Here is a 25,788-nt window from a genome sequence, read left to right on the forward strand (position 1 = left end):
GCATATGCAGGCGGGCATACGGTGTGCCCAAGGTGCAGACTGCTATGTGGCCAAGGAGGGAGAGGCACTGCAGGATGTGAATATGCAGATGGCGGTGTAGTTGCGCGGTGAGCATGGTGAATTGATCTGATAGGAGAAAGGCTCGGGATGCAAGGGAGTCCAGATGTGCCCCTATGAAGGTGAGATTGCGGGTAGGGACAAGAACCTACCTGTCGTTATTGATGCAGATCCCCAGGCTGGCAAGGAGGTCGCAGAGGGTCTGGACAGTGGCGAGGAGGCGGTCATGAAATGGTGCAATGAGGAGCCAGTCATCTAGGTAGGGGCATAGTGAGTGGTCTAGAGAGCGCATGTAGGCCACTGCGACCACGAAGATGCAGGGAGCAGTGGCGGTCCCAAAGGGGAGGACGCAAAACTGGTAGTGGGAGCGTCCCACCATGAAGCGGAGGAAGTTGCAATGAGTGGGGTGGATGTCTATATGAAAATATGCATCCTTCATATCAAGAGCTGAGAACCAGCCTCGATGGGGGAGAGACAGGATTATGAGGGGGAGCATGATCATCCAAAAGTGGAACTTGCATACGAATTTGTTCAGCGACCAGACATCCAGAATGGGACAGTGGCCACCCCTCTTCTTTGCACAAGGAAATAAGGGGAGTAGAAGCCACTGCCATGGTAGTGCAGGACGCATTCTATGGCACCCTTCTAGGGGAGGGTGTCCGCTTCCTCTCGGAGATCGCATTGGGAAGGATCCCCAGGGCCACCATGGGGTGGGCAACACAGAGGAACTCAATTGGTGAACAACATCCAGCACCCAGTGGTGATCTTGCTCCAAATGTGGGCAAACAGGGCAAGACTTCACCCCAAAACAATATGAGGTGCTGCAGAAGGGGTGGAGTGGCTTGGCTCTTGGGGGAAGAATCAAAAGGACTGTTGGGATGGACATTGCGGGAAGGTGGATGTGGTGGCAGCGGCAGAGTAGCGAGGTCACTATGTGCATGGGCGTCGGCGAGATGGATCTTGCAGGTGTTGAGGGTAGGGCTGGTGGGCAGTGTGAGGGCGGGGTCAGAAGGACGACCACTGCTGCTGGCATGTTGGGGCCAGGGTGTAGATTCTGAGCGACCGGAGGGCGGCACAGGAGTCCTTAAGAGAGTGGAGGGAACTTGTCCGTTTCATCACTGAAGTTTGTGGCTGTCAAAGGGGAGGTTTAGGGTGGTCTGGACCTCCTTGGGAAAGCTGGAGGATTGAAGCCAGGAATCCTGGTGGAGCACCATCCCGGATGCCAGAGCGCGTGACACAGTGTCAACTGCGGCTTGGAGGGCCACTTTGGCAACTAGCTTGACCTCATCCAGTAGGGCCTGAAAAGCCTGCTGTTGCACTGGCGGGAGAAAGGCCTGGAACTCCACCAACTTGGATTAATGAGGAAGTCGTACTTCACCAGGATGGTCTGGTAGCTGCCAATGAATAACTGGAGGCCTGAAGAGGAGTAGACCTTGCAGCCCAGAAGGTCAAATTTCTTCATCACCTGATCAGGAGGGGTGGTCTTGAGGTGTTGCTGTCAGGCTCACTCGGTCGGGGGGGGGAAGGGGGGGGGGGGGGGGGGGGGGGGGGTTAAACAAGAAGTCCGTACCCTTAGATGGCATGAAGTAGTGGCACTCCGCCTGGTTCAGGGTAGGGGCACAGAAAGCCGGGGTGTGACAGACCACTTAAGCTGGGTGCAAGATGGCTTCACGGCTAGAGAGGGCATGCATTACAGCTATTCCCATTTATGTGATCAGGTTAACATGTGAAAAATATTCATGTTCTAATTTGAATCAGATAAATGGACATTTTAACCTTGGGTCTAGATACATGAAAGGCTATTTTTTAAAAAGTTCTCAAATTGTTACTGACCATGAGAAGATAATTTTTCAGGAAAATATAATTCTGCCTTATTTCCTTGGTTTTTGAAACTGAGATACTCGGTGCTGTCAATTTTGCACTCAGGAGCAGTGTTAATTACACAGTTAAGTGTTCGGAATGAATATGTGGATGTAGCCAAGAGTAGCACTTCACTGCTGACGTTTTCCAGATGTAAATTTGTAGCTGGTTCTATGCTTATACAGAGGCTATAACTGAAAATGCCATGCAGGCAAGCTTGTTATTTCTCTCTACGATTACTACATAACTTACACTGAAAATACTGCAATATACAGGTGTTTTGTTAGATTTTGTTTTGACAATTCAAACAACACAGGTCTGCTTAATGGGGAAACAAGCTAATTCATGCTGTTATTTATACATAAAAAGAAAGTATCCCCACCTAAACATTGTAGAGAAAATACATTTCTAAACATGAATTCTTAGCCCTCTTGATATTAATATACACTATGCATTTATGGTCTGTGAACAGCAAGTTTAAGTGGATTAACTGCACGAAAGTGATCCTTTAGTTATCTTTAACTTGTGTTTATATCCTCAAGAGATCACTCTACTTCAAAAATTGTCCATTTTTAGCTCCTCTACTATCCAGTTATTTTTTTCAATACAAAGAAATTGAAGAGGAAGTAAACAGGTCAGATTGAAAAAACAAACTTGCAAGTACTAGGTCATAGTTCAGGGAAAAGGTTTTATTTAGGGCTAACAACTAGATAATAAATAAAGGCATATACTCATGTAATAACAGATGTTCTCATGCACTTAACACATACAATAAAGCTGGCTTACATTGTTGTTTGGACAAATTGAGAAGAGGTATTTGGCAATACTATAAATCTGAACAATTTAAAGATTATAGAACAAATTCTTCCTGCTGTTGATTTTTTACATTTCCTTTATACAACTTTGAATAAATATTAATACATTTATTTTTCCTCATACTCTGTCTTCACTTTTAACATGCCAGATAGCTAAGCCATAGCAATATACAACCGCCTCGAAACGGCTTTTATAGTTTATATTATGTAGTAAGAGCCTAGAAATTATTTCTAATTTTACCATTTTTGTAAAAGTTGTTTAGTTAGAGCCAAATTTTAGAAAAAATTGCAGAGAGTTTAAGCTCATTTAAACATTCAGTGCAAGGCCAGTCCAGACCGCAAATTATGATACTGTAATGTAAGCCAGTATAATTTAAATAACAAAACGTGCCCAAAAGATTCAAGAAGAAGCAAACAGAGAATGTTTTTACAGTTGAAAGATTAATTTGATACCTAACATGCAGATACTGCAGTATTAGACATTTTTCAAATCTTTATGAGATGGCAAATTTAGATGATATAAGTAGGCTTTTTTAAGAACAGAACTCACAATACTACCACAATGGCCAAAATTGACAAACTATTATAAAGAGAAATCAATCTGATTAAAAAAATTAAATATTTCAATTAACACTGAGAAGTGTTTGTAATCATTATTTACAATTTATCAATGATACCAGTGTACAGCTTCATACAGTCAAGTATACTGCTTTCAGCAAATGCCAATTCTTAATCCCCCAGTAAAGCATTAGATAGTAGTATAGTATTTCTTCTAAACACATCAATTTAATGAAGGAGATCGATCTGTGGTCCAGAGTAATTCTATATATGGCCATTTGGTTTGCAAACAGCGCTTTATTGGAGTATCATCAGTCTGTAGCATTGGATCTTCAAAGCCCATAATAACTGCTGTGCCTTCTACATACATGACCTGTCAAAATAAAACCATCTACTTCAGTATATTTCCTGAAATTCCTTTAAAGGTAGACATAGACTGTTGTTTTCCCAGTGTAGGAAGCCACTTGTCACAAAGCACGCTTGTCATAACAAAAGGAAAAACTCAAATCAAATTAAAGGTTTTATACAAGTAGTTCACATTTATTGAAATAGGAGATCCAGAGTATCTAACTGGTAGGTGTTGATGCCTGAAACGTCTATTCAGGGCATAGATTATTCATGCAGTTCACGTACTGACAGTAAAGGCCAAAGCAGAAAAATAAAATAGAGAACTTAAATGATGCAAAAAGTCTGAGGCAATAGGCCATTCACTGAACAAACTCAATTTGCTTTAGATAAGAAAAAGATGAAAAAGCACAACAGGCAAAACACGTACAAATCTTTCCTTATAGTATAGCATGAGTCTTACAAGAAAGTCAGAAATCATGTTTTGACCAAATTTTCAGATGAGTAATAGTATAGTTTTGAAGCAGAATGCTTTCAGTGCACCAAAGTCTGCATTTCTATATATGGAAACACTAAAGTTATAGCACTGAAATTTGCTCATATAGGTAAATGTTACTATAAACGATCTGAATATTTTTAATTCAAATGCAAATCTTTGATTTGACAGAAATTTGAATATCACTTTTTTTGGCCATAACCAGAAATTTTGATTTTGAAATGCTGCTGTGGTGATTTATGGGAGTTTAAATTAATCTGTCTCATAACCCCATTCTCCTCTCTGGGTCCGACTACATCTCCCATGATGCATTGCCTCCTCTCTGGAAGAGTGTGACTGGTGTACCACAGTAAATATGGTTTGACCAGAGAGCATGGTTGTCAAGGCTGCTTCCCCACTCTGAACTTTAGGGTACAAATGTGGGGGCCTGCATGAAAACTTCTAAGCTTAACTACCAGCTTAGATCTGGTCCGCTGCCACCATTCCCAAAGCTAATTCCCTTCCCTGGGAAGCCTTGAGAAACTCTTCACCAATTCCCTGGTGAATACAGATCCAAACCCTTTGGATCTTAAAACAAGGAGAAATTAACCATCCCCCCTCCTTCCTCCCACCAACTCCTGGTGGATCAAGATCCAACCCCCTTGGATCTAAAAACAAGGAAAAATCAACCAGGTTCTTAAAAAGAAGGCTTTTAATTAAAGAAAAAGGTAAAAATCATCTCTGTAAAATCAGGATGGAAAATAACTTTACAGGGTAATCAAACTTAAAGAGCTCAGAGGACCCCCCTCTAGCCTTAGGTTCAAAGTACAGCAAACAGAGATAAACACTCTAGTAAAAGGTACATTTACACGTTGAGAAAACAAAGGTAAACTAACACGCCTTGCCTGGCTGTTTACTTACAAGTTTGAAATATGAGAGACTTGTTCAGAAAGATGTGGAGAGCCTGGATTGATGTCTGGTCCCTCTTAGTCCCAACAGCGATCAACCCCCAAAACAAAGAGCACAAACAAAAGCCTTTCCCCCCCTCTCCAAGATTTGAAAGTATCTTGTCCCCTTATTGGTCCTTTGGGTCAGGTGTCAGCCAGGTTACCTGGGCTTCTTAACCCTTTACAGGTAAAAGGATTTTGGAGTCTCTGGCCAGGAGGGATTTTATAGTACTGTACACAGGAGAGCTGTTACTCTTCCCTTTATAGTTATGACAATGGTATATAGAAGAGAAGTGGAGTATGAGGTAGCATTTCCAAACTGAAATATTTCTGGTTTTCGGAACGGGAAAAAAAATCAATTTTCTGTGGAAAGCAGAGAATTTTTGCAAAACAAGTTTCTATTGAAAAATTTTGACCTGGCCAACTGTTCAGTGTCAAATGTGGTGACAGTTCTGCAATATGGACACAAGGAATGGCACTGACATCAACTCATTTCACATAAGACAGTGAACTGCTATCACATGGTCATGATTATTGGTTTCTCCTAAGCAGGTTCCAATTCATTTTCTCTCAGATCATCATACCTTTTCATTATAATTAGACTGCTTCAATCCATTGTAGTGATATACAGTGAATGACTCTGGAACACTGGAGTCCTGGTATAAACAAGACAGTTCATTTTATATCATAAAATCAGCTTACCATGCACCCTTTTTCTCTTTACAATTACTTTGCTTGATGGGAAAGGGGCAAGTAGGTCAGAAAAAAAAGGTGAGTCAAGATACAGAAGATTTTCCAGGCCCCTCATAGGAGAAAAATACAACACCCAGTCAATCAGTTCCACAACCTGTTAATAGATGAACATTTTGGGTTGCCTAAAGAGACTAATGATTCAGTGCCCAACTGAATATCTTGAAGTGGAATGATTTAAAAAAAAAAAAAATGTTGAGCATATACACTCTGAAAATTGGGCCTCCGAAGTGACTCATGTTCAACACCCAAAAATACTAGCTACTTAAAACTGTTAAGTCTGATACAGTTAGAATGCTTAAGTACTCAGTAAAAGGTTTAATAAATTCTTTCCAAGAAAGAATTCCTTCTTCACTTACCAAAAAGTGCAGAAGAATCATGTCTGGAGTTAAAAAGAGTGATATTTAAATTTAATAAAACAACTAATTCCACTTTGTCAGTGGTATATTGCTTCCAGACTTGTCAATAATTGCAACACATCAGTTTTTGTATGAAATAAAATTTAATTAAAAAAAAGCTTTCTAGTGGTTCCACAGCTCTGGACCTTTCAATCCTAAGAAAATGAAAGCTGCAGCTTACACTTTTCCTCCAGACATTGAATCATCTCTTAATGTATTCAGTCCTTACCATCTTTGGCAGCAAAGCTCTAGAAGTGCTTTTGAATCATTGTTGTGTTAGTGTTTCACATTGCAGTATTGTTTTGTAACGGTACATTTTTCTGATCTATATTACATCTTTAAAAGGTGCATTGCCAAGTATACTTTTAAAATAGTAGTGGGTGTTTCACTTTTCCTTAGTAACACTTGTTATCTTTAAAATAAATTTTTCATAACTTTTTTTTTTTTTTTTTTAAACAAATGCTGATTTTCTTGTATTTCAAACATGGCTGAAATTAATAAGGCTATTTTGTTTACTAACTATAGCTTCAAGTTATATAGTGAGATGTGTAAAGATTTGTTTGGGCCCTAGCATCGATTAGGTCAGCAAAATCTGGGAATAATATTTGTTAGCTAACTGCTGCTACAAAGGCTGCAAGACTGGTACATAACATTGTGGCCATTTCATTCTCACAAAAGATTAAAATAAAACTGATTTCCAATTCCCAGGCAAGAGAAACGGCATTTTAGATCTAAAATACTTGATGACAATTTCTCCTTATCTGACTTTGTCTTCTTATCTGTAGAGACCTGCAAGTCCGTGGGTATCTGCTTTATATCTGTGGACCATTTCTGCAGATAGCAGCGTGGATGCGGATACAAATTTTGTATCCGCGCAGGGCTCTGATGGTAAGAGCCGGGCGGGTAACTGTGAGGAACCACGGCACGGATCCTCCACCTGCCTTGGGCGGGGGTCCTGGGGAGCACGGACACTGGGCGGGGGGCCTGCTTGGCTCTTACCGTGGCCGGGCGGGCGGCTCCACGCTGCCCCCCCCGGCCAGAGCTGGGTCCAGGAGAGCTGCGTTGGCAGCTGTGGGGAGCCTGGGTCTCTCCACCTGCAGGGGGCTGCTCAGGACCTCTACCCAGGGCAGGTGGAGGGTCCGCTGCGGCTCCCCACAGCTACCAGTGTGACTCTCTCCGACCTGGCTCCGGCCGGGGAGAGGGGCAGCTCTGAGCTGCAGCCCAGCCACGATAACAGTCGGGCAGGCAGCTGTGGGGAGCTGTGGCGGACCCTCCACCTGCCCTGGGCAGAGGGCTCGAGCAGCTCCAGGGCATCTCCACAGGTCTCACCCCTCCCAGGCCAGTGTGGAACCGAGCCGGGGAGCTGCAGTGGACCCACCACCTGCCCGCAGTGCGGGAGGGAAGGGAGGCTGAGAACAGCCCCTGGCTGTGTCCCCGCCCCCCAGACTCCCCGCCCGGCCGAGGGCAGGTGGAGGATCTGCGACTTCGCCTGGGCTCCCCAAGGCTCTCCACGACTGGGCTCAGGCGTGGGGGATGCCTTGGAGCCTCAGCCTGGCCCCCAGTGTAGAGCCCTGCAAATCCGCGGATATCCACAGATAATTTTTGTGGATAGCGGATCGGATGCATCTGCACAGGGCTCTACTTATCTGACACTTGGCAGCTTCAGCGGTGAGTGCTTTTTGGTGTGAAGGCTACAAATTAGAATACTTTTTCATTTAAACATTTTGGAATGCTAATCATGTGGGACAGTTATATTGAACTGAACAGTGCAAAGAGTTACCTGCTGACCCGAAGTATCAAAAAAATGCAATATTTATTAGCCTAAATACTTTTGCAAAAATGCACATTAGAGGTATGAATGTTTAACGCATCACTGAAGAATCCTATTTAGTGAAATACAAAATGTTCTATGGCATAAGAAGTAGAAAAAAACATCTACGTTACCTGCTCAGGGAAAAATTCTTGCAGAAAGGGACCCAGTAATATGATTCCTAGTCCTTCTGGGTCTAATTTGGTCTTCATGAGATTTACACTAAAACAAGAACATTGGATACAAAAATATGAGTTGCACATTTTTATTCTTGCATGACTATGTTATGTGGTACTACAACTCTCTGACTGCCAAATATATTGAGGTTTTTTGATCTAGACTCTTAAATGACAAACGCACCAGAACGGCACCAGATTTGAGAAAATGCAGTTATTTTTAAACTAAAGTAATCTGTTATTTAAAATTGAAGTAGTTATAATTTTGAAAGATTGCCTTATTAGGTAAAGTCAGTTGAAAGTCAGGCAGACTAAAACCTACACTTTAGCCCAGAAGACATTTTACTGTATTCTGCAAGCATTCCACATCTTAAACACACAAACCAGTCATCCTTTGAAGACCTCTGACCAAACAACCTGTTTTTAAATAGGGATTTGAAAAGCCACCAATGAATACATTTCAGAGATTTTTAAAATTAAGTTGATAAGAATAAATTTAATTGAACTAAGGTCCCATGTTTATCATAGTATATTTACATAGTGCCTTTCATATTAAAGTAGCCCAAACCACTTAACATTTATTTTGATATTATACATACAAAAACAGAGAAAATGAGAATATACATGGAGTAGTATAAAAGCTTTATTGGCAGTAATGTGGGATTTGTGCAAGCCGTTCTAAATGAGTGTTGATAAAACATTTACATTTCTATTTATGCAATATATTTTACAGACACTATTTAGCAGAGCTTTAAAAAGTATTCATATTTTTCATAGCTCTCAGTCTAGTTCTAAAAGTTTACCAGGATAGGCTTCTGAATGAGAAATTTTAGAATTCACACAGTATCTAAGTACTCCTGTAAATCAAGCAGAATTTTAACATCAATTTTAAACTGGTCACTGGTCCATGACAGAATATTTACCATTCTGCTAGCAAGCCACACCTTTGGTGTGTTTAACATTTTAATTATTTTTTTTCAAAGTAGTCTGAAAACTGCTCAGTTTTGGAATGTTAGAACAGGTTCTAGGCATGATGGATTAGTGGATAGAATGCACATGAGGAATATTTAGGGCTTGTTTACATGGAGCAGCAACATGCAGTATGAGGGTGTGATTTCTAATGCGCACTAACATATTGTGCATTAAACTGGTCCATGTAGAGCCCGCTGGTGCACACTACTGTTTCCACAGCTCACTTTAACATAGTACTGTTTCAGACAGAGCTATGGTAAAGTGCAGCAGGGTACACGGATCAATCAACACGCAACACATTAGTGTGCATTAGAAATCACACCCCTGTAAGGTGCATTATTTCACTTTGTAGATAAGCCCACAAGCGTATACCACGTTTCAAATGCTCTGCAATTAACCTAATGAATATAGAGAAACCCCTTTACTAACTGAAATACATCTCTAGAAAATAATACAGCAACTGTTTAAAAACCTCTCAGCCACACTAAGTTTGAAGTCTAGTTTTAAGCAGTCATGGGATAAAAGATAGTCCTCCCATGGATCAGTAACTGGTTAAAAAAGATAGGAAACAAAGCATAGGCATAAATGGTCAGTTTCCAGAACAGAGAAAGGTAAATAGCAGTATCTCCCAAGGATCAGTACTGGGATCTGTGCTGTTCAACATATTCATAAATGATCTGCAAAAAGGGATAAATAGTGAGGTGGCAAAGGGTGCAAATGATACAAAATTACTCAAGATAATTAAGTCCAAAGCTGACTGTGAAGAGTTACAGAGGGATCTCACAAAACTGGGTGACTGGGCAACAAAATGGCAGATGAAATTCAGTGTTGATAAATGCAAAATAATGCACATTGGAAAGCATAATCCCAACTGTACATACAAAATGTTGAGGTCTAAATTAGCTGTTATCACTCAAGAAAGATCTTGGAGTCATTGTGGATAGTTCTCTGAAAACATCTGCTCAATGCGCGGAAGAAGTCAAATAAGCTATGAGAATGTTAGGAACGGGATATATAATAAAATATAAATATCGTAATGCCACTATATAAATCCATGGTGTGCCCACACTTTGAATGCTGTGGGCAGGTCTGGTTACCCCATTTCAAATGAGATTTTAGATATGGAAAAAGGTATAGAGAAGGGCAACAAAAATATTTAGGGGGTATGGAACAGCTTCCATATGAGGAGAGATTATAAAGACTGGGACTATTCAGAAGAGAGACTACTGAAAGGGGATATGATAGCGGTCTATAAATTCATGAATGATATGGACAATGTGAATGTGTTATTTACCCCTTCACCTAACACAAGATCTAGGAGTCACCCAATAAAATTAATAGGCTGCAGGTTTAAAACAAACAAAGGAAAGTACTTCTTCACATAATGCAGTCAACCTGTGGAATTTATTACCAGGGGATGTTGTGAAGGACAAAACTGTAACTGGATTTAAAAAAGAATTAGTTAAGATGGTCAGGGATGCAACCCCATGCTCTTGGTGTCCCTAAGCCTCTGACTACCAGATGCTGGGACTGGATGACAGGGAATGGATGACTTGATAATTGCCCGGTTCTGTTCATTCCTTTTGAAGCATCTGGCATTGGCCACTGTCAGAAGACAGGATACTGGGCTACACAGACCATTGGTCTGACTCCAGACTGGCCGTTCTTATATAGAAAGTAAACATTAACCAACTGAAAATATAGATGGAAGTTAGGGAAAATGTAACCATCAAATTCTAAACAGGGCTAAACAACTAAATTCTAAACAGGGCTAAACAACTAAATTCTAAACAGGGCTAATCTTTTAAAGAGTATCATAGGATCTTTAATAATCACAAATTAGCAGAATTTCATTTCATCTCTAATTAAAGATGACACCTTCAGCAATAGTGCCCTCAATGCCATGTTGCAGGAATTCGTTCAGAACTGAAATAGAATAATTCCATCTACTGAGTCACCAGCATAACTATCCGACCACAAATGGTTTTCCTTGCACACCTCCCAAATACTGAGCAGGTCTGAGGATGGTTAGGTTTTGAGATCTGAAGAGATCACAGCCTGATGTAGAAGCTTATAGGAAACTATATATATATATATATATATATATATATATATAAAAATACATAATTTAGATGTTATTTGCTTTGAAGAACACCACATTTGCAACCACCACGTTTGATTTTTATCTTAAAGAAAACAGCATGACAACATATAAGGCATTAAGAATCCAAATACTCTTTACGTTATTTAAGTTTGTTCCATATTTCATGGATTGGAGACCCTAAACACAAAGACTTAGATGTCAGCTGAAAAATGTGGTGAACCTACATAGGTCAGAACCTACTCTATAATACTATTGCTTTAACAGAGAAAATATTGCAGACTATGGATACGGAGAAATTCCACAGCTTGATCTGCAGCAAGGAGTCTTTTTAATAGGGTATGCCTTTCTTGTGAAAGATTCTTGACCATACAACACCTGATGTTCCATGTGCAATAAGAGGTCATGATTATGCCACAAATATCCTAAAACGCAAGCAGCCATTTCTGAAAGAGCTGGATTTGGAAGGAGGATTTTTCCCTTTTCCAAAGCAGATTTTTTAGAGGCAGTAGAACAAAAGCAGCCTTTCCAAGCCTCCCAAATCAGGCTCTTTCCCTAGAATTTGCAAAATTCTGTTCCCCTCTGGAAGGGAAAATATGTTTCACATAGAGCTAAGTACAACTACATAAAATGCAACCATACAGAAACACAATCAATCTGAAAAGCAGTTTGAACTTTGAGCTCTAGGATGGTATTAAATCTTCCTGTAACATGGTGGTCTGCTGTTGAGAGACCTTGTTTTTCTAGCACACAGATTCACCTTGCAGTATTGGGTTGTCATAGGCAAATACATGCACTTACAGAAACGTGGGTCACAAATAGCCAATAACTGGGAGCTAGGAAAGACTCTTCTTTCTAAATCAAAAATTATTTTGAATATTATCTTTAGGCCTTTTTTCTTTCATTTACAACTGACTCAATATTTTGAGACATTGTCCGTAGGACACTACACAGAATTAGATGTACAGGTCTGTCACATCTTACACGCATTTAACATGCGCGATTTCAACTTTACGCGGTCGGCAAAAACAAAAACAAACAAACAAAAAAAGAGAGAAAAACAACAGTTTTAATACTATACCTGTAGTGCGGGCAATTTCGCCTGCCATTGAACTCAATGGGATTTTGGCTATACGCGGTTTTCGCTTTACGCGCTAACTGCGGAACGGAACCCCCGCGTAAGATGAGACAGACCTGTACTAACAATTCAAGATAAAACCAACCCATAACTAATCTGTTAAATGAAAATTTAGCTACACAAATTATACTTACTATTCAGGATCTGATACAAGGTCCAAAGCCTTCATTACATCTTCTAGAAGGGTATCAGGTATAAATCCATTATCTACAAATGGGACAAATTTTCTCATTAGGGGAAAATAAACTGAAAACACTTCAAGATTATGGATTTTACCCAAAATACTGGTAATCAAACCCACATCTTAGAATTTGAGAGCGCACTGTAAAGTTAAAAGATGTCTTAGAACTCATGATTTCCATACATATTTCATCAATTAAAAAACTGCAGGCCTACAGGTCTTAAAAATGCCATTTTTCTAAAACATTTGAAAATGTGAACCTTATTAAACTTAAAACAATTTTTTACTAATAGACATATCATGCCACCTTAAAATGGTGAGAGAATGTTTCTAAACTTGTTTCTAATTAAAATAAAATGTGAATATCAGGCAACTTCTGATTTCTAAAATGAAACTAAGGAATTTTTCAGTTCTTGTCATACCGCTCAGAACACAATGGATCAGGTATGAAAGTCTTACATTTTTCGAAAATGTAAGATTAGGGAAAGTGGTGGGTCACATACAAAGAAACATACAAAGTCCCCAGTGTTGAAAAGTTTACAGTAAGAACTCTACTTCCTACTATTGCTATATTTGACTTCCTCATGCTCTGTAGTTTTCAAGAGGCTTGTCCATTTTATTACTAGGTTGATAAACAGCAACACTTTGTGATTTGTTGGTTAATCAGGAGGTAGCACACTTCCCTATGGGTATGTCCGTCTACACAAGAGCTGGAAGATGTGAATTCCAGCCTGAGGAGACATATCTGTAACTAGCTCTGATTGTGCTAGCTCATTAAAAATAGCAGTGTAGCCATGGCAGTGCAAGCAACGGGAGGGGCTAGCTGTGCCAAGTACATACCTATGGTCTTGGATGAGATCATACACAGGGCAGCCATGTATGATTTATAGCACACTAGCTCACTAAATCAGAGATCGTGCAGGTATGTCTCCCAAGCTGGAATTTACACCTTCCAGCAGTAGTGTACACATACCCTGTGAATCAATATTAAGCCTTATCATGAGCAGTGTGCCTTACAATGCAGGGGACTGTACTACTGGAGGTGCAATGTTTTGCATATATTGTAAAACTGTTGCCCTATTTTTCCAGAAAGTTAATATAAAGATTTCAACCCAAAGCTTTAAAAGAATAAAAAAAGCAGCCTTACCTTCTGGGTCATACGTTTGAAAAACTCTTCTGGCTTGTTCTGAAGGAGCTTCAGGGGCAACAAGGGCCAAATCCTAAACAAGAAAGTTCCACAAGATTCATTATTTCAGACCAATACATATTGTTTCACTATGAAAATACATGACCATACTGAAAAATTTCAAACCTTAAATTAATGAAGAAAAAGTATAATGGCAGAGGTAAGCATTAGCTTCAAGTTAATTCCACACATTGGTGGTGTTCAAAAAGGTTGCGTTAAGAATGCGTTACGGTTTATTTAGATGGCTTTCCAGACAACTATCCTGGTATGGATATAGCTTGTCATGCAGATGTCATGGCACAGAAATAGCTGATTCCAAGAGCAAAAAGTGTTATAATTGGGATGCTTATATTGGCAACTAAATCCTTTTGAATCTAAAAAGCCATACACTTTAAATCAAAGTTAAATACTCTTTAAAATAAATGTTTTAAGACAAGAATAATTAAAGACATGGAAAAAACCAGAAAAGTCGGTAAAATGCAGATGGGTATACCAGAGATAGATCATGCCAAACTAGCCCAATAACTTTCTTTGAAAAAATAACTGAGTTCTTTAGACAAGGGAAATGCAATGAATCTAATCTGGACTTCAGTAAGAAATTTGATATGGAGATTAGTTAAAATGGAAAAAAAAAGGAAATTAATAAAAGAATTGTTAGGTGGGTAAGGAATTAGCTAAAGGGAAGAAGACAATAGGTTATGCCAGTGGTGGTCAACCTGCGATCAGGGTAATCTGATTGCGGGCCACGAGACATTTTGCTGACATTGACTGTCCACAGGCATGGCCCCCCGCAGATACCAGTGGCCGCAGTTTGCCGCTACCGGCCAATGGGAGCTGCGGAAAGCGGCGGGCCAGAGGTTGCCCACTATTGGGTTATGCTGAAAGAACTATGAGGCTGGAGAGAGGTCACTAGTGGAGCTCCTCAAGGACTGTTTTTGGAAACAATCTAAATTAATATTTGCCTTAGTGTACTAAGGAAATTTGCTGAGGACAAAGTTGGGAGTCATTGTCAATACAGAAAAGCATAGGAATATTATACAGGAAGAATTGTATGACTTTCAGAGATTCCAAGGCCAGAAGAGACCATTGGGATCATCTAGTCTGATCTCCTGTATAACACGCTATAGAGCGTTCCCAAAATAATTCCTATAGTAGATCTTTCAGAAAAACATCCAATCTTGATTTAAAAGTTGCCAGTGATGGAGAATCCATCATGACCCTTGGTAAATTGTTCCAATGATTATCTATCTTCATTTAAAAATTTACACCTTATTTCCTGTCTGAATTTGTCTAGCTTCACCTTCCAGCCATTAGAACATGTTATACCTTTCTTTGCTAGACTGAAGAGCCCATTATCAAATACTTGTTCCCCATGTAGGTACTTATAGACTAATCAAGTCTTTGTTAAGCTAAACTGAGTATCATGTTTTATAAATCCTTCCATCGTTTTCATGGCTCTCCTCTGAACTATCTCCAGTTTATTGACTTGCTTCTTGAACTGTGGAAACAAGTACTGGACACAGTATTCCAGTAGCAGTCACATCAGTGCCCAACACATAGATAAAAATAACATCTCTACTCTTACTCGAGATTCCTGTTTATGCGTTCCAGGATCATATCAGCCCTTTTGGCCAAAGCACACTGGGAGCTCAAGTTCAGGAGATTATCCACTCCCAAATCTTTTTCAGAATCACTGATTACCAGAATAGAGTCCTCCACATTGTAAGTATGGCCTACATTCTTTGTTCCTAGACATATAAGAATTTCTGTGATAAGCTGGAACTTATCTTTGGAAATGACAGGAGAAAGACAGACCTAGGTGCATTTGTTGATCACAGGATGACTGAGCCACCAATGTGATGTGGCTGTAAAAAAAGGCAAATGCGATCCTAGGATATATCTGGTGAGGTATTTCCAGTAGAGCTAGAGAAGTATTTATATCGTTGCACAAGGCACTGATAAGACCTCATCTGGAATACTGTGTAAAATTCTGGTTACCCATGTAACCAGAAAGATGAATTAAAACTGAAACAGATGCAGAGAAGGGATATTAGGACGACCAGAGGACTGCAGAGCCTATCCTACTAGAGGAAAGACCTTGGCTTATTTAGCCTTGCAAAATGAAGGATGAGGGGGGGATAAGATTGCTCTCTGTAAATGCATTGGGGGGCAAGGGGTAAAACATCAGGGAGGGAGAAGAGCTATTTAAAGTAAAGGACAATGTTGGCACAAGAACAAATGGGCATAAACTGGCCATGAATACATTTAGGTTGGAAATTAGAAGGTTTCTAATCATAAGAGGAGAGTAGTGGGGGCAAACAACCTAACTATAGTTTTAAGATTGATCTGGATAAATTTATCAATTGGATTATATGACAGGGCTGACGGCAACAGCAAGAGACTGGACTCAATGACCCAGGAAGTCCTTTCCAGTCTTATGTTTACATTGCACTAAACCTAAATAATTTGTTACAAGTTTAAAAAAAAAAAAAAAAGTTACCCTACCTATTTAAAATGACCCACAGAGTACAAAACATTTTTTTCTAATTTATTTTCATTTTCTTAAAGCAGAAAATCAAAGACAATACTTTCAGTCAGCAGATTTCAGTATGAGATAAATGGTTTTAGTCTGGATTGTGCAGGCCTGTACTATTGTTCAATTTAACTGAGTAGACATAAACGGAAGCCATGCATCTACATAAAGTATGTTATTTTAGTACAGTGACCCACATATTAGATTAAAGGAAGAAAAAGCTACTTCAGGGAAAAATAGAAGTGAAATGCATTCAACCAGAATTTCATTCTTATATTAGGTCTCAATTGCAAACGCTCCAAATGAGCAAGATATTTAAAAATATGCTTAACTTTAACGTTGGCATGTGCTTAAATACCTCCCTGAATGGGAAGGTAAGTTTGTAACCTTGCTCTCATAATTCATTGAAAGTATATGTAACGATTTACTTCTTTACGATGCTAAATTGGCATACAATGACATATTAGGAATCCCCATATGTGATGAACAATTTGTACAACTTAAAATAAATGGCATTCCTATTTAAGGAAAACTAATAAAAAGGCACTGTAATAAGTTTGATAACTAGAACAATGTTATAGAACCTCAATACTTTTAGTAGTACATTCTCATGTTTATATACTTTATCTGAGCCCCTTTCCCAACTGTAAGTTTTGCAAAAAAACCCCAAACTGTTACACTACCAAACGATAGGATTAAAAGATAATAATACTTCCAACCAAAGGTTGTAACAGAAGTTTGATGGAGGGAACAAAATTAGCTTTTTATCTTGCATCTCCGTTACTGCAACATCCTTAACATAAGAACGACCATATTGGGTCAGACCTAAGGTCATTCTAACCCAGTATCCCATCTTCCAACAGTGGCCCATGCCAGATGCTTCAGAGGGAATAAACAGAACAGATAATCATCAAGTGATCCATCCCGTCATCCATTTCTGGAAAGCAGAGGCTAGGGACACCATCTCTCCCCATCCTGGCTAATAGCCATTGATGCACCTATCCTTCATGAATTTATCTAGTTCTTTTTTGAACCGTTATAGTCTTGACCTTCATAACATCCTTTGACAAAGAGTTCCACAGACTGACTGCATTGTGTGAAGAAATACTTCCTTCTGTTTGTTTTAAACCTGTTGCCTATTAATTTCATTTGGTGACCCCTAGTTCTTGTGTTGTGAGAAGGAGTAAATAACACTTCCTTATTTACTTTATCCACACCTTCTCTCTAGCCTTGACAAATGCAAACTTGCCCCACTCATATCCAGTCAGAACACTATTGCAAATATTTTCCTAGGGCATTGCTTTGATCGCATTATCCCTCTTTGAATCCCTCTACTTGCCCCCCATTTCTACATCAAACAAGCTGCTCATATTCACTTCCAAGGCCATTCAGCCAATTCCCACCCTATCAATCATCTCTCATTCACTATTTTGCTGTTGACACTCATCTCCTATTGACCTGTGATGCCAGCCTCCACTGCCCACTTGTTCAATTTTGTAACACACCTTCATTGCTTTCTCCCATGCTGACCCATAGGCTTGGAAGGCACTCCCTATAAACGTCTACAAAGCTACTGACTTGATTACCCACCTTCAAATCTCTCCTTTGCCACGAAGCCTACAAAAAACTTTACAACGGTTAGGCTGCTCATGTGCCTATCATGACCAATATTATTTCATTGTTTACTTGTACTCCCTCATCTGTCTATATCCATCTGTTGTCTCTTATCAGATTATAAAACCCTTGAGGCAGTGGCTGTCTTTTTGTTCTGTATTTGTACAGTACCTAGTACAATGGGGTCCTGGTCTATGACTATGGCCCATAGGCACTACAGTAATACAAATAAATAATATTTGAAAAAGTTAAAAAAAACAATCTTAAGAACTTTAAGTACGAAGAAAATGAAACATTGCAGCAATAATGAATATCCAGAATGCTCTGATTAAGTTTAATAGAACTGTATTTGGGGGTGGAGGACAAGACAAAAAGACACTCAGGCTGGAACCTTTCGAACACAACTCCTTCCTAATTTTATACAGGGCCTGAAAGACTCTTCACTTGGTCTAACAGAAACTTTTGTCAAGGCAAGTGGACTGAGGAGCTGCTGGCTTCTTTCCAGGCGAATGATAGACTAAGGATTGGAGAGGCTATTTTTAGGTCCCTTTAACCTGTCACAATATGATCTTGTACTTGTTTAACTTTTTACAATTCCACAGGATACGGAAGAAGAGTTCCCATTCTCAAAATATCTCCAACAAATTCCCATAGATATGACTTGATTACTTGTTTAATGGTCTTCATTTGGTAACAAAACTGAAATAATGTAAATATTCATAATTTGTGTTGGGCCACGCACATGCCTATCTTCTCGTTTCAATATGCGTGACCACGGAGGAACACAAGGAATCAGTCTTTCTATTCATTAATTGGCATCTGAAGTAAATTGTATGCTTGTACAGTAAATGGCTACAATTTTAAGCCAAATGCTAAATTGGAATAAAGCCAGCTATTTGTTATGCATTAAATTTTTAAAGTATGGAATTTTGATGTTCTATGTAAGTCATTCAAGAAGAGATTACATAATTTGCTTTACATGAAGCTTTAACTCTACACTACAGTTTTCATTGTTTAAAATAGCAAGATCAGAAAAGCACCATTAGCTACCACAGAGAAGTGCCAAGAAAATAAACTTGTACTTTTTTTAAAAGTGTGAAAAAACCCTAAAGTTCATAGTAACTTTAGACTTCAGATGGAATATTGTGCTATGATAGCAAGTAAAAACAAATTAAAACACCTTCATACGTCTATGACCCGCATTCCCTACGGCAGGGATAGTCAATAGGCAGAATGTGGGCCAAATCTGGACCACCAGACACTTTTGAATGGACCTCCAAATCTTTTTATTTACTTATTATTGTTTGTTTTTTATTATTATTTTCTCTGGATGCTGGCCCTTGACTATACCTTTGACCAAGAAATTTGGACCTTGACAAAAAAATAAATTGACTACCCTTCTCCAATGTTTCTGCAATGAAAATAAATGGAAAATATGAACTTCAGTCAGTAAAGCTTAAAAATGTGGCAAACATCTAACAAAAATGTACTTCAACTGCCCAAATTGAAATTCCATCATTTCTGCCAAAATATGAAAAACAAACCTCCAGCCTTGTGAACTGCATTTGATAACATTCCACACATTGAAACTTCCATACAAGGAAATCTCATTAACAGATTATCATAACACTTATTCAACACTTTTAAAGTACCCCATGTCCCAAGAGGCAAGAAAATCATATTTCACCCTGTGGCTCTGGTGATATACAAATAGCCATTTTTACAACTTTCAAAAGTTCTCTTCAATAATACCAGTTATTTTAAGATCTCATGTTTATTCTTAGAGGCAAAATATATTCTTAGTAAGTTCTAATGAAAACATTCCAGAAGTTTGTCCTGCAAATCCAAAACAGCTCATAAGAATTGCTATAATGAATAAACTGTGATGACATACCTGTTTTGAGTTTTTTACAACACTCTTCATTGAAGGACCTATTATCCTTTTAATTCAAGCCCACTTGGATATGAAATATTTAGAAGTTCTATACATACTACAGTAAGTACATGACTTACAGTAATACTTTATTACTATTAAAATATCTTGTAAAATATTTTTCTACATTGTTTGCCTAATTTCAAGTTAAAACATCAATATATGTAAGAAGTGCCTAAGTTTGATAAAGATTACATTAATTTTTTTATAACTATTCCAAGCTAATCTGTAGATTTACACCATTCCTAAAGTATTACAAAGGCCATCTTTTTTGTAGTTCACACCAACTTTCATCTCACTACATTCAATAAATTGATAATTGTTACTTCTAAAATACAATACAGCAAGTCTTCCCACTTGAAGGACACAGATGCTAAGATTGTTTTAAAAAAATGGATTCCAAAAAGTTAGGCTCCGAAGCAGTCTAATTTTCAAGAGCGCTAAATACCCAGCATATCACGATGACATCAACAACAATACCTCAAAGCACACTCAGTACAAGCTTACACACAAAATTCTGTCAATTCAGCACAATACTGACCAGTGACGCCATGCTACTCCAGTTCGGGGCAACACCATAGTATAGAATACCAAGCATGCAGTGCTTTTGCGATATGGACAGACAAACTAGGCAGACTAAAAGTGATCATCATGTGTAACCAAAGAATGATTTTAATTAGATGCACTAGACCTTTCACCTCCAAAGATAGAACTCATTGCATCACAAAAAACGCAAGATCTAGATTTTCTAAGTTTTTGTTTAGTGTCCTTTTATATATCAAAATATGAATACAAAGTAAATAACATGAAATATTGGTATGATATACAAAGTATATTTTAGTAGAAACAGTGTTTTAACACAAAACAGAAGTACTTGGTTGATCTGCGAGCCCACAAAGCGTGCAGAGATAAGTCTAAACTTAAAGATCGTATTAAAAATTGGCAGTTGAAACTACTGCAAGTTAAAGGTAGAAGGTGGCTTTGAGGGAGGAGTTCCCACCATGCTTGCATTCTCCTTAAAGGACTTTAGCCAGGCAGATGTAGTTTACAACCATTCAAGAAAGGAGTGATTTGTTTTTCAGTATAGTATTGAAGGAAATAGAATATGTTTGTTCTAGGCTCTTCTCATTTCAAGAATTTCTTTCCTTCTCCCAAATCCTTAAGGTCTTTCAGCGACTTGCTATAGACCTATATTAAAATGATTGGCTGGGAAATAAGACAATACCCAGTGAAGCCTATCAAGCCACTACCGAATGGGCTGGATGGATTGCTGTCAATCCCTGCTAGTGCTTCACCATCTTCTGAGTGAAGTATGAAGCTCAAATTGATCCCCTTACCTGGTAACAAGTTACCCTACCATTAAAAGACTGGGTCACCCAGAAAAGCTTACATGTAATCAGTTCAGTTATGGCACCAATTGCCAATACACAGAAAGTTAAGGCCAATTCCTGTCTACTAGCTGTAGTTCACTGTTGTACCTATAAGAGTTAACGTTATTTTTATGTGGTTGATTTGCATTACATATAAAAATGTGTTCACCAGTAACAGATCAGTAGCATTCAAACCCGCACCTTATTTGATACAGAGAAGCATATAGTTCAAACATACTTTATATGTTTCTCACTTTCAAAAAAAAGTTTATAGCCAATATTACTGTTTCTGTTTAACTAACGCTCTGAGCCCATTTCTATTTAACCTTATAGCGAAGTCAATGCTGAATCAATGTCAGCTCAATTGTTTCCATAGCAACAGACCAGTGTGTAAGAACAGGACTGTGATTTCACAGCAGGATAAGACAAGAGAAGCTGGACTATGAGAGGAAAAATGTTTATTGAAACACAAACGTTCAGTAGCAGAAAATGCAACACAAACAAGGGGGATTTTTGGTTAAATAATCCTGTTTTCAATTCTGCTTTGGTATGAAATTCCCCCATTAAAAATAAAGAAAGTAATCTTATATTAGTGAAAAAAAGGTGATACTAGCTTGTGAAAGTGTGTACATGGTAAATCTATGTTTTATTTCTGGTAATGAGATTTTGAAACTCAAATGCAACACTCAGTTCTATAAGACGGTGTTTTACCTTGTTGGCAGAATACTTTAGCAACTAACTGCTCAAGATTTTAAAAAGTAATGTAATGATTAAATATGCTTAATTATATGATTTTTATTTAAAAGCCTGCCTTTTAAAATCTTTAGTGTAAGGTCATCAGGAAGTTGATGTCCTTTAGTGTAAGGACATCAGGATTGATTGTCTCCAAGTCTTAAACCTTTTTGATAAAACAATTTAAGTAGAGAGGTTTCTTACTGACTGGGGAACTTTTTAGACTAACCATGTCATTTCAAATTTGCTTTGGTAAAATTCAAATAAAGACTAATTCACACATTTAAACTAAAACCAGATAGAATTAATTTCCTGTAATCATAAAACCGCTGAAATAAAAACCTCTTCAATGCCGAAGAGTTGTAGCTCGGTCATCAGTATGTTTAAAAGCTATCTACACTACGCCTTTTTATAAAGTAGCAACATTAGCTGCTCTTAAATAACTACTGAAAATACTAGCCTTCAATTCACTGGCTAGATAGATAAGCAATTCACTACCCACGATCTTTCTGCTCTGATTTACCTCTTATTGCAGATATTCTGCTGTTTACGTGCATCAATACACATTAAAAAACAAAGCAGCTTTTATACACCAGCACAGTAGCCAGTATTTTACAATACTACTGTCACACAAAAAAAGCAGGCAGAAAAAATAGAGATTCTAGACATTTTAAAAACAGGTAAGTTGAAACAACAGTGTTCTCTATTCTTCAGAAATGTCTGGTAATTTTACTCAATAGCTCCACCTTGGACCATGTCACAGCTGATCCCAGTTTCAAATATATCTCCACGTCCAATAAAGATGAATTATCACATTTGACTAATCTTAATACTGAATTCAAAGTTGCTCCATATTGTTGCCCATGTACGTGAGTTTTGCTTAAAGGTGGAAGTTGAGTAACTAGATCAAGGTCTGACACAAGGGTCTGCTACTGAAAGAGCTCTAGCGGGGATCACAGACAGCCGGGAGCCTGCATTTTACTCACTACTTTCTACTTGGTTAACAATCTGCAAAAGTAAATGTGTTGTAAAGCAACAAAATCTTTTGTTCTGCAATACACAATTGCACTTTCCTGGATATGCCACAGCACAGGCCTGTGATACCGGTTTCAAAATGTTGCTGATGTCACTGGAAAACATACCATGTAGGAGCAGAGGCACTATTACAGAGATGATGCATTTTCCAGTGAGAAAGTTGCACTCTGGAGGGAAATGACAGAAGAGAGATTCAGAAACGTAATCTAGAGATTAGTCTTTGGAAAAAAGCCGTACTATACTGTGAAATATTCGCCTATTTTGGGGGTTCTTATTTGAAAAAGAAAAGGAATGGAGAGACCATCTGCCACAAAGGAAATACAGTAGAACCTCAGAGTTATAAACACCAGAGCTACGAACTGACCAGTCAACACACCTCATTTGGAACCGGAAGTACACAATCAGGCAGCAGCAGAGACCCTACCCCCAAAAAGGCAAATGTAGTACAGTACTGCGTTAAATGTAAACTACTACTAAAAAAAAAGGAAAAGCAGCATTTTTCTTCTTCATAGAAAAGTTTCAAAGCTGTATTAAGTCAATGTTTAGTTGTAAATTTTTGAAAGAATAACCATAACATTTTGTTCAAAGTTACGAACATTTCAGTGATACAAACAACCTCCATGCCCGAGGTGTTTGTAACGTTGAGGTTCTACTGTAAAGCACAGTACACACAGGAGAACCAATTTATAAGCAAAACATAAGAAATAAGAAGACACAAGAACCTACCAGGGAAACTCAAGAGAGAGTGTTAAGAGTAACTGAGTGCATTCATGTAATTCATTTAATTTGCGTGGGATCCCCTTTTACGTGCAGTTCTACTCAGAAGTGGCTAAGGTGGCATCCTGGGGTTCTACATCTGTTCAGACTTCCACAAGTCTGCTTCAATAGGGCAAAACATGCTAATATCCATATCCTATAGTCATATCAAGATGTAAGTGTTCATGCTTTGTACAAACTGATCAGAAACATACACAGGGTTGGCTTTAGTACTTCCTCCCTGCGAAGTCAAAGGTTTCCTAGCCAATTCATTAGTTTTCATCTTTCTTACCTTCACTGAGCATCAACATAAGTTACATTTGTAATGATAAAATAATCTGTTCTGTAACCAATAAGTGAAAGAATGCAAACACCAAACAAGTAAACCAATCCAGTATCACTGTATTTGATATATTAGCATTGTTGCTTATTGAAAGAACTTTCTGAAAAGTTATTCTTCAACAGTGCCTCCCTATAACTTAACACTAATAATAATTATGACATTCAATCTCAGCACTTTTGAATAAAAGGACCACCAAGTAAAAGAGATCTACAAAATACATTCATTACTATTACTCCTAATAAAGTCACAAGAACTAGTTACCTTAAGAGGATAAAAAAAATCTTAATGCAATTAACTATACTAGTGCTTAAGAAAGGCCAAAACTCTCCACTACAATTATGATTGAGGAGTCAAATTACAGTCTCATTTATTCAGCCTGGAGATGAATTTCTGATCCACAACATTCTGTTCCTTATAGAGCATAAAGAAACTACATTAATTAATATTAGTGCTGTCCTGACTGCAAAGTGCTCTCCTAGAAATGGACCCAGCAGTGCATAATCCTAGGGCTTATCTATAGAGGAAGTTAGCGCACAGCACGTGAGGATGTGAATTTAGCACACTAGCTACTCTATAGTAACTTCTCTATGTAGACAAGCCCTAGACTACTAGTTTTGACTCGTCCCATAACAGACTACCAGGGTATGAGGGACTCAGGGTGCAACATCAGATGTCAGAGTTAGTTATAGAGGCATAGGGCCTCTCTATTGATCACCACATTTGGAGGGGTGGGTACATAGCCTAATAAAATGGGTGTGGGGTGGCAAAAATCTTGACGCCTCATGAAGGCTCTCCTGGTAAATTCTGTTGTAATAATTGGGCCTAAAATGTACCCCCAATTATGAGCTCAACTGTGAAGAGTGAGTGAAAGTTAACAAAATTTCACAATAACCTACAACAAATATTGGTGAGAAAAACGTGGGGGGAAAAAAAGAAGGAAGACTGAATTAGCCCAAACAAAAAGGCCTACTGCTATAATTCAAGGACTGTATTAAGATCATGCCTGGTAAACAGAACAGTGGGAGACTAGAAATCAATTAACCAAAATTGGTGTGTTGGAAACTAAGCTTAATTGAGTGAACAGGCTATTCCATAAATCACTTCCCTTTGGGGTCTTCACAGATTTTGGGAGGAAAAGGTAGCTACCATGAAGCTGGCTGACTGAAAGACAAGAGAAGGGGAAGGTGTCAGTTTCACCATCATGGCTGCCACCGCCACCATCTCCTGGAACACTGGACATTCATCATCTTGATCCTGAGAAATGTACTGACCAGACCAGGCCATAGAGAGGGACCCAGTCATCACCACCTCGAATAACTCTGGCTGAATCCCAAACACTGAGATGTGAGCCTGTTACTCCCACTCCTTTTTCTTCCTCACATTATTTCTTCTCTTTGCTATCTTTCTCCCCTATTACCTTCCATCTAATAAGGGTCTGGAATAGACAGTCAAGAATCTATATTTTGCAACACTGCTGTATGGCTGTGACCAAAAGAGGCAGCTAAAAGCAATGTCCTAAAAGCCCAATGCTAGTACAATTTTGCCAGGTCTCCGAGTGGCTGATAAGATTGTGTGCTGTGCCAACCATAAAGCTGCAAATGAAAGTCAACATCAGAGACAGAAGCTGCATTTTCTAATTTTTGCTGTTCTTTTCTCTTCCTTCTTGTGTGTGCCTTGTTTTGTCTTCTAGGAAATGGAATCTG

At 38.6% G+C, this 25,788-nt stretch overlaps 1 protein-coding gene across 3 annotated transcripts in view; it reads right to left on the bottom strand.

The window, feature by feature from the left end:
- Positions 1-2,588: 2,588 nt before the first annotated feature.
- The window catches only part of MINDY3 (MINDY lysine 48 deubiquitinase 3), a 78,130-nt gene continuing 54,930 nt past the window's right edge, over positions 2,589-25,788 (bottom strand). For all 3 annotated transcript variants that reach the window (XM_024208855.3, XM_024208857.3, XM_024208856.3), the window contains 5 exons: positions 13,731-13,803; positions 12,537-12,609; positions 8,150-8,237; positions 5,642-5,713; positions 2,589-3,663 (listed from right to left, as the gene is read on the bottom strand). In XM_024208855.3, coding sequence (XP_024064623.1) covers positions 3,514-3,663; positions 5,642-5,713; positions 8,150-8,237; positions 12,537-12,609; positions 13,731-13,803 — 456 coding nt within the window. In that variant the 3' untranslated portion in view covers positions 2,589-3,513. The remainder of the gene's footprint in view (positions 3,664-5,641; positions 5,714-8,149; positions 8,238-12,536; positions 12,610-13,730; positions 13,804-25,788) is intronic.

The sequence above is a fragment of the Terrapene carolina genome, unplaced genomic scaffold, assembly GCF_002925995.2.
Source record: "Terrapene carolina triunguis isolate 2854851 unplaced genomic scaffold, T_m_triunguis-2.0 Scaffold84, whole genome shotgun sequence".
In the NCBI taxonomy this organism is placed as follows: Eukaryota; Metazoa; Chordata; order Testudines; family Emydidae; genus Terrapene; species Terrapene triunguis.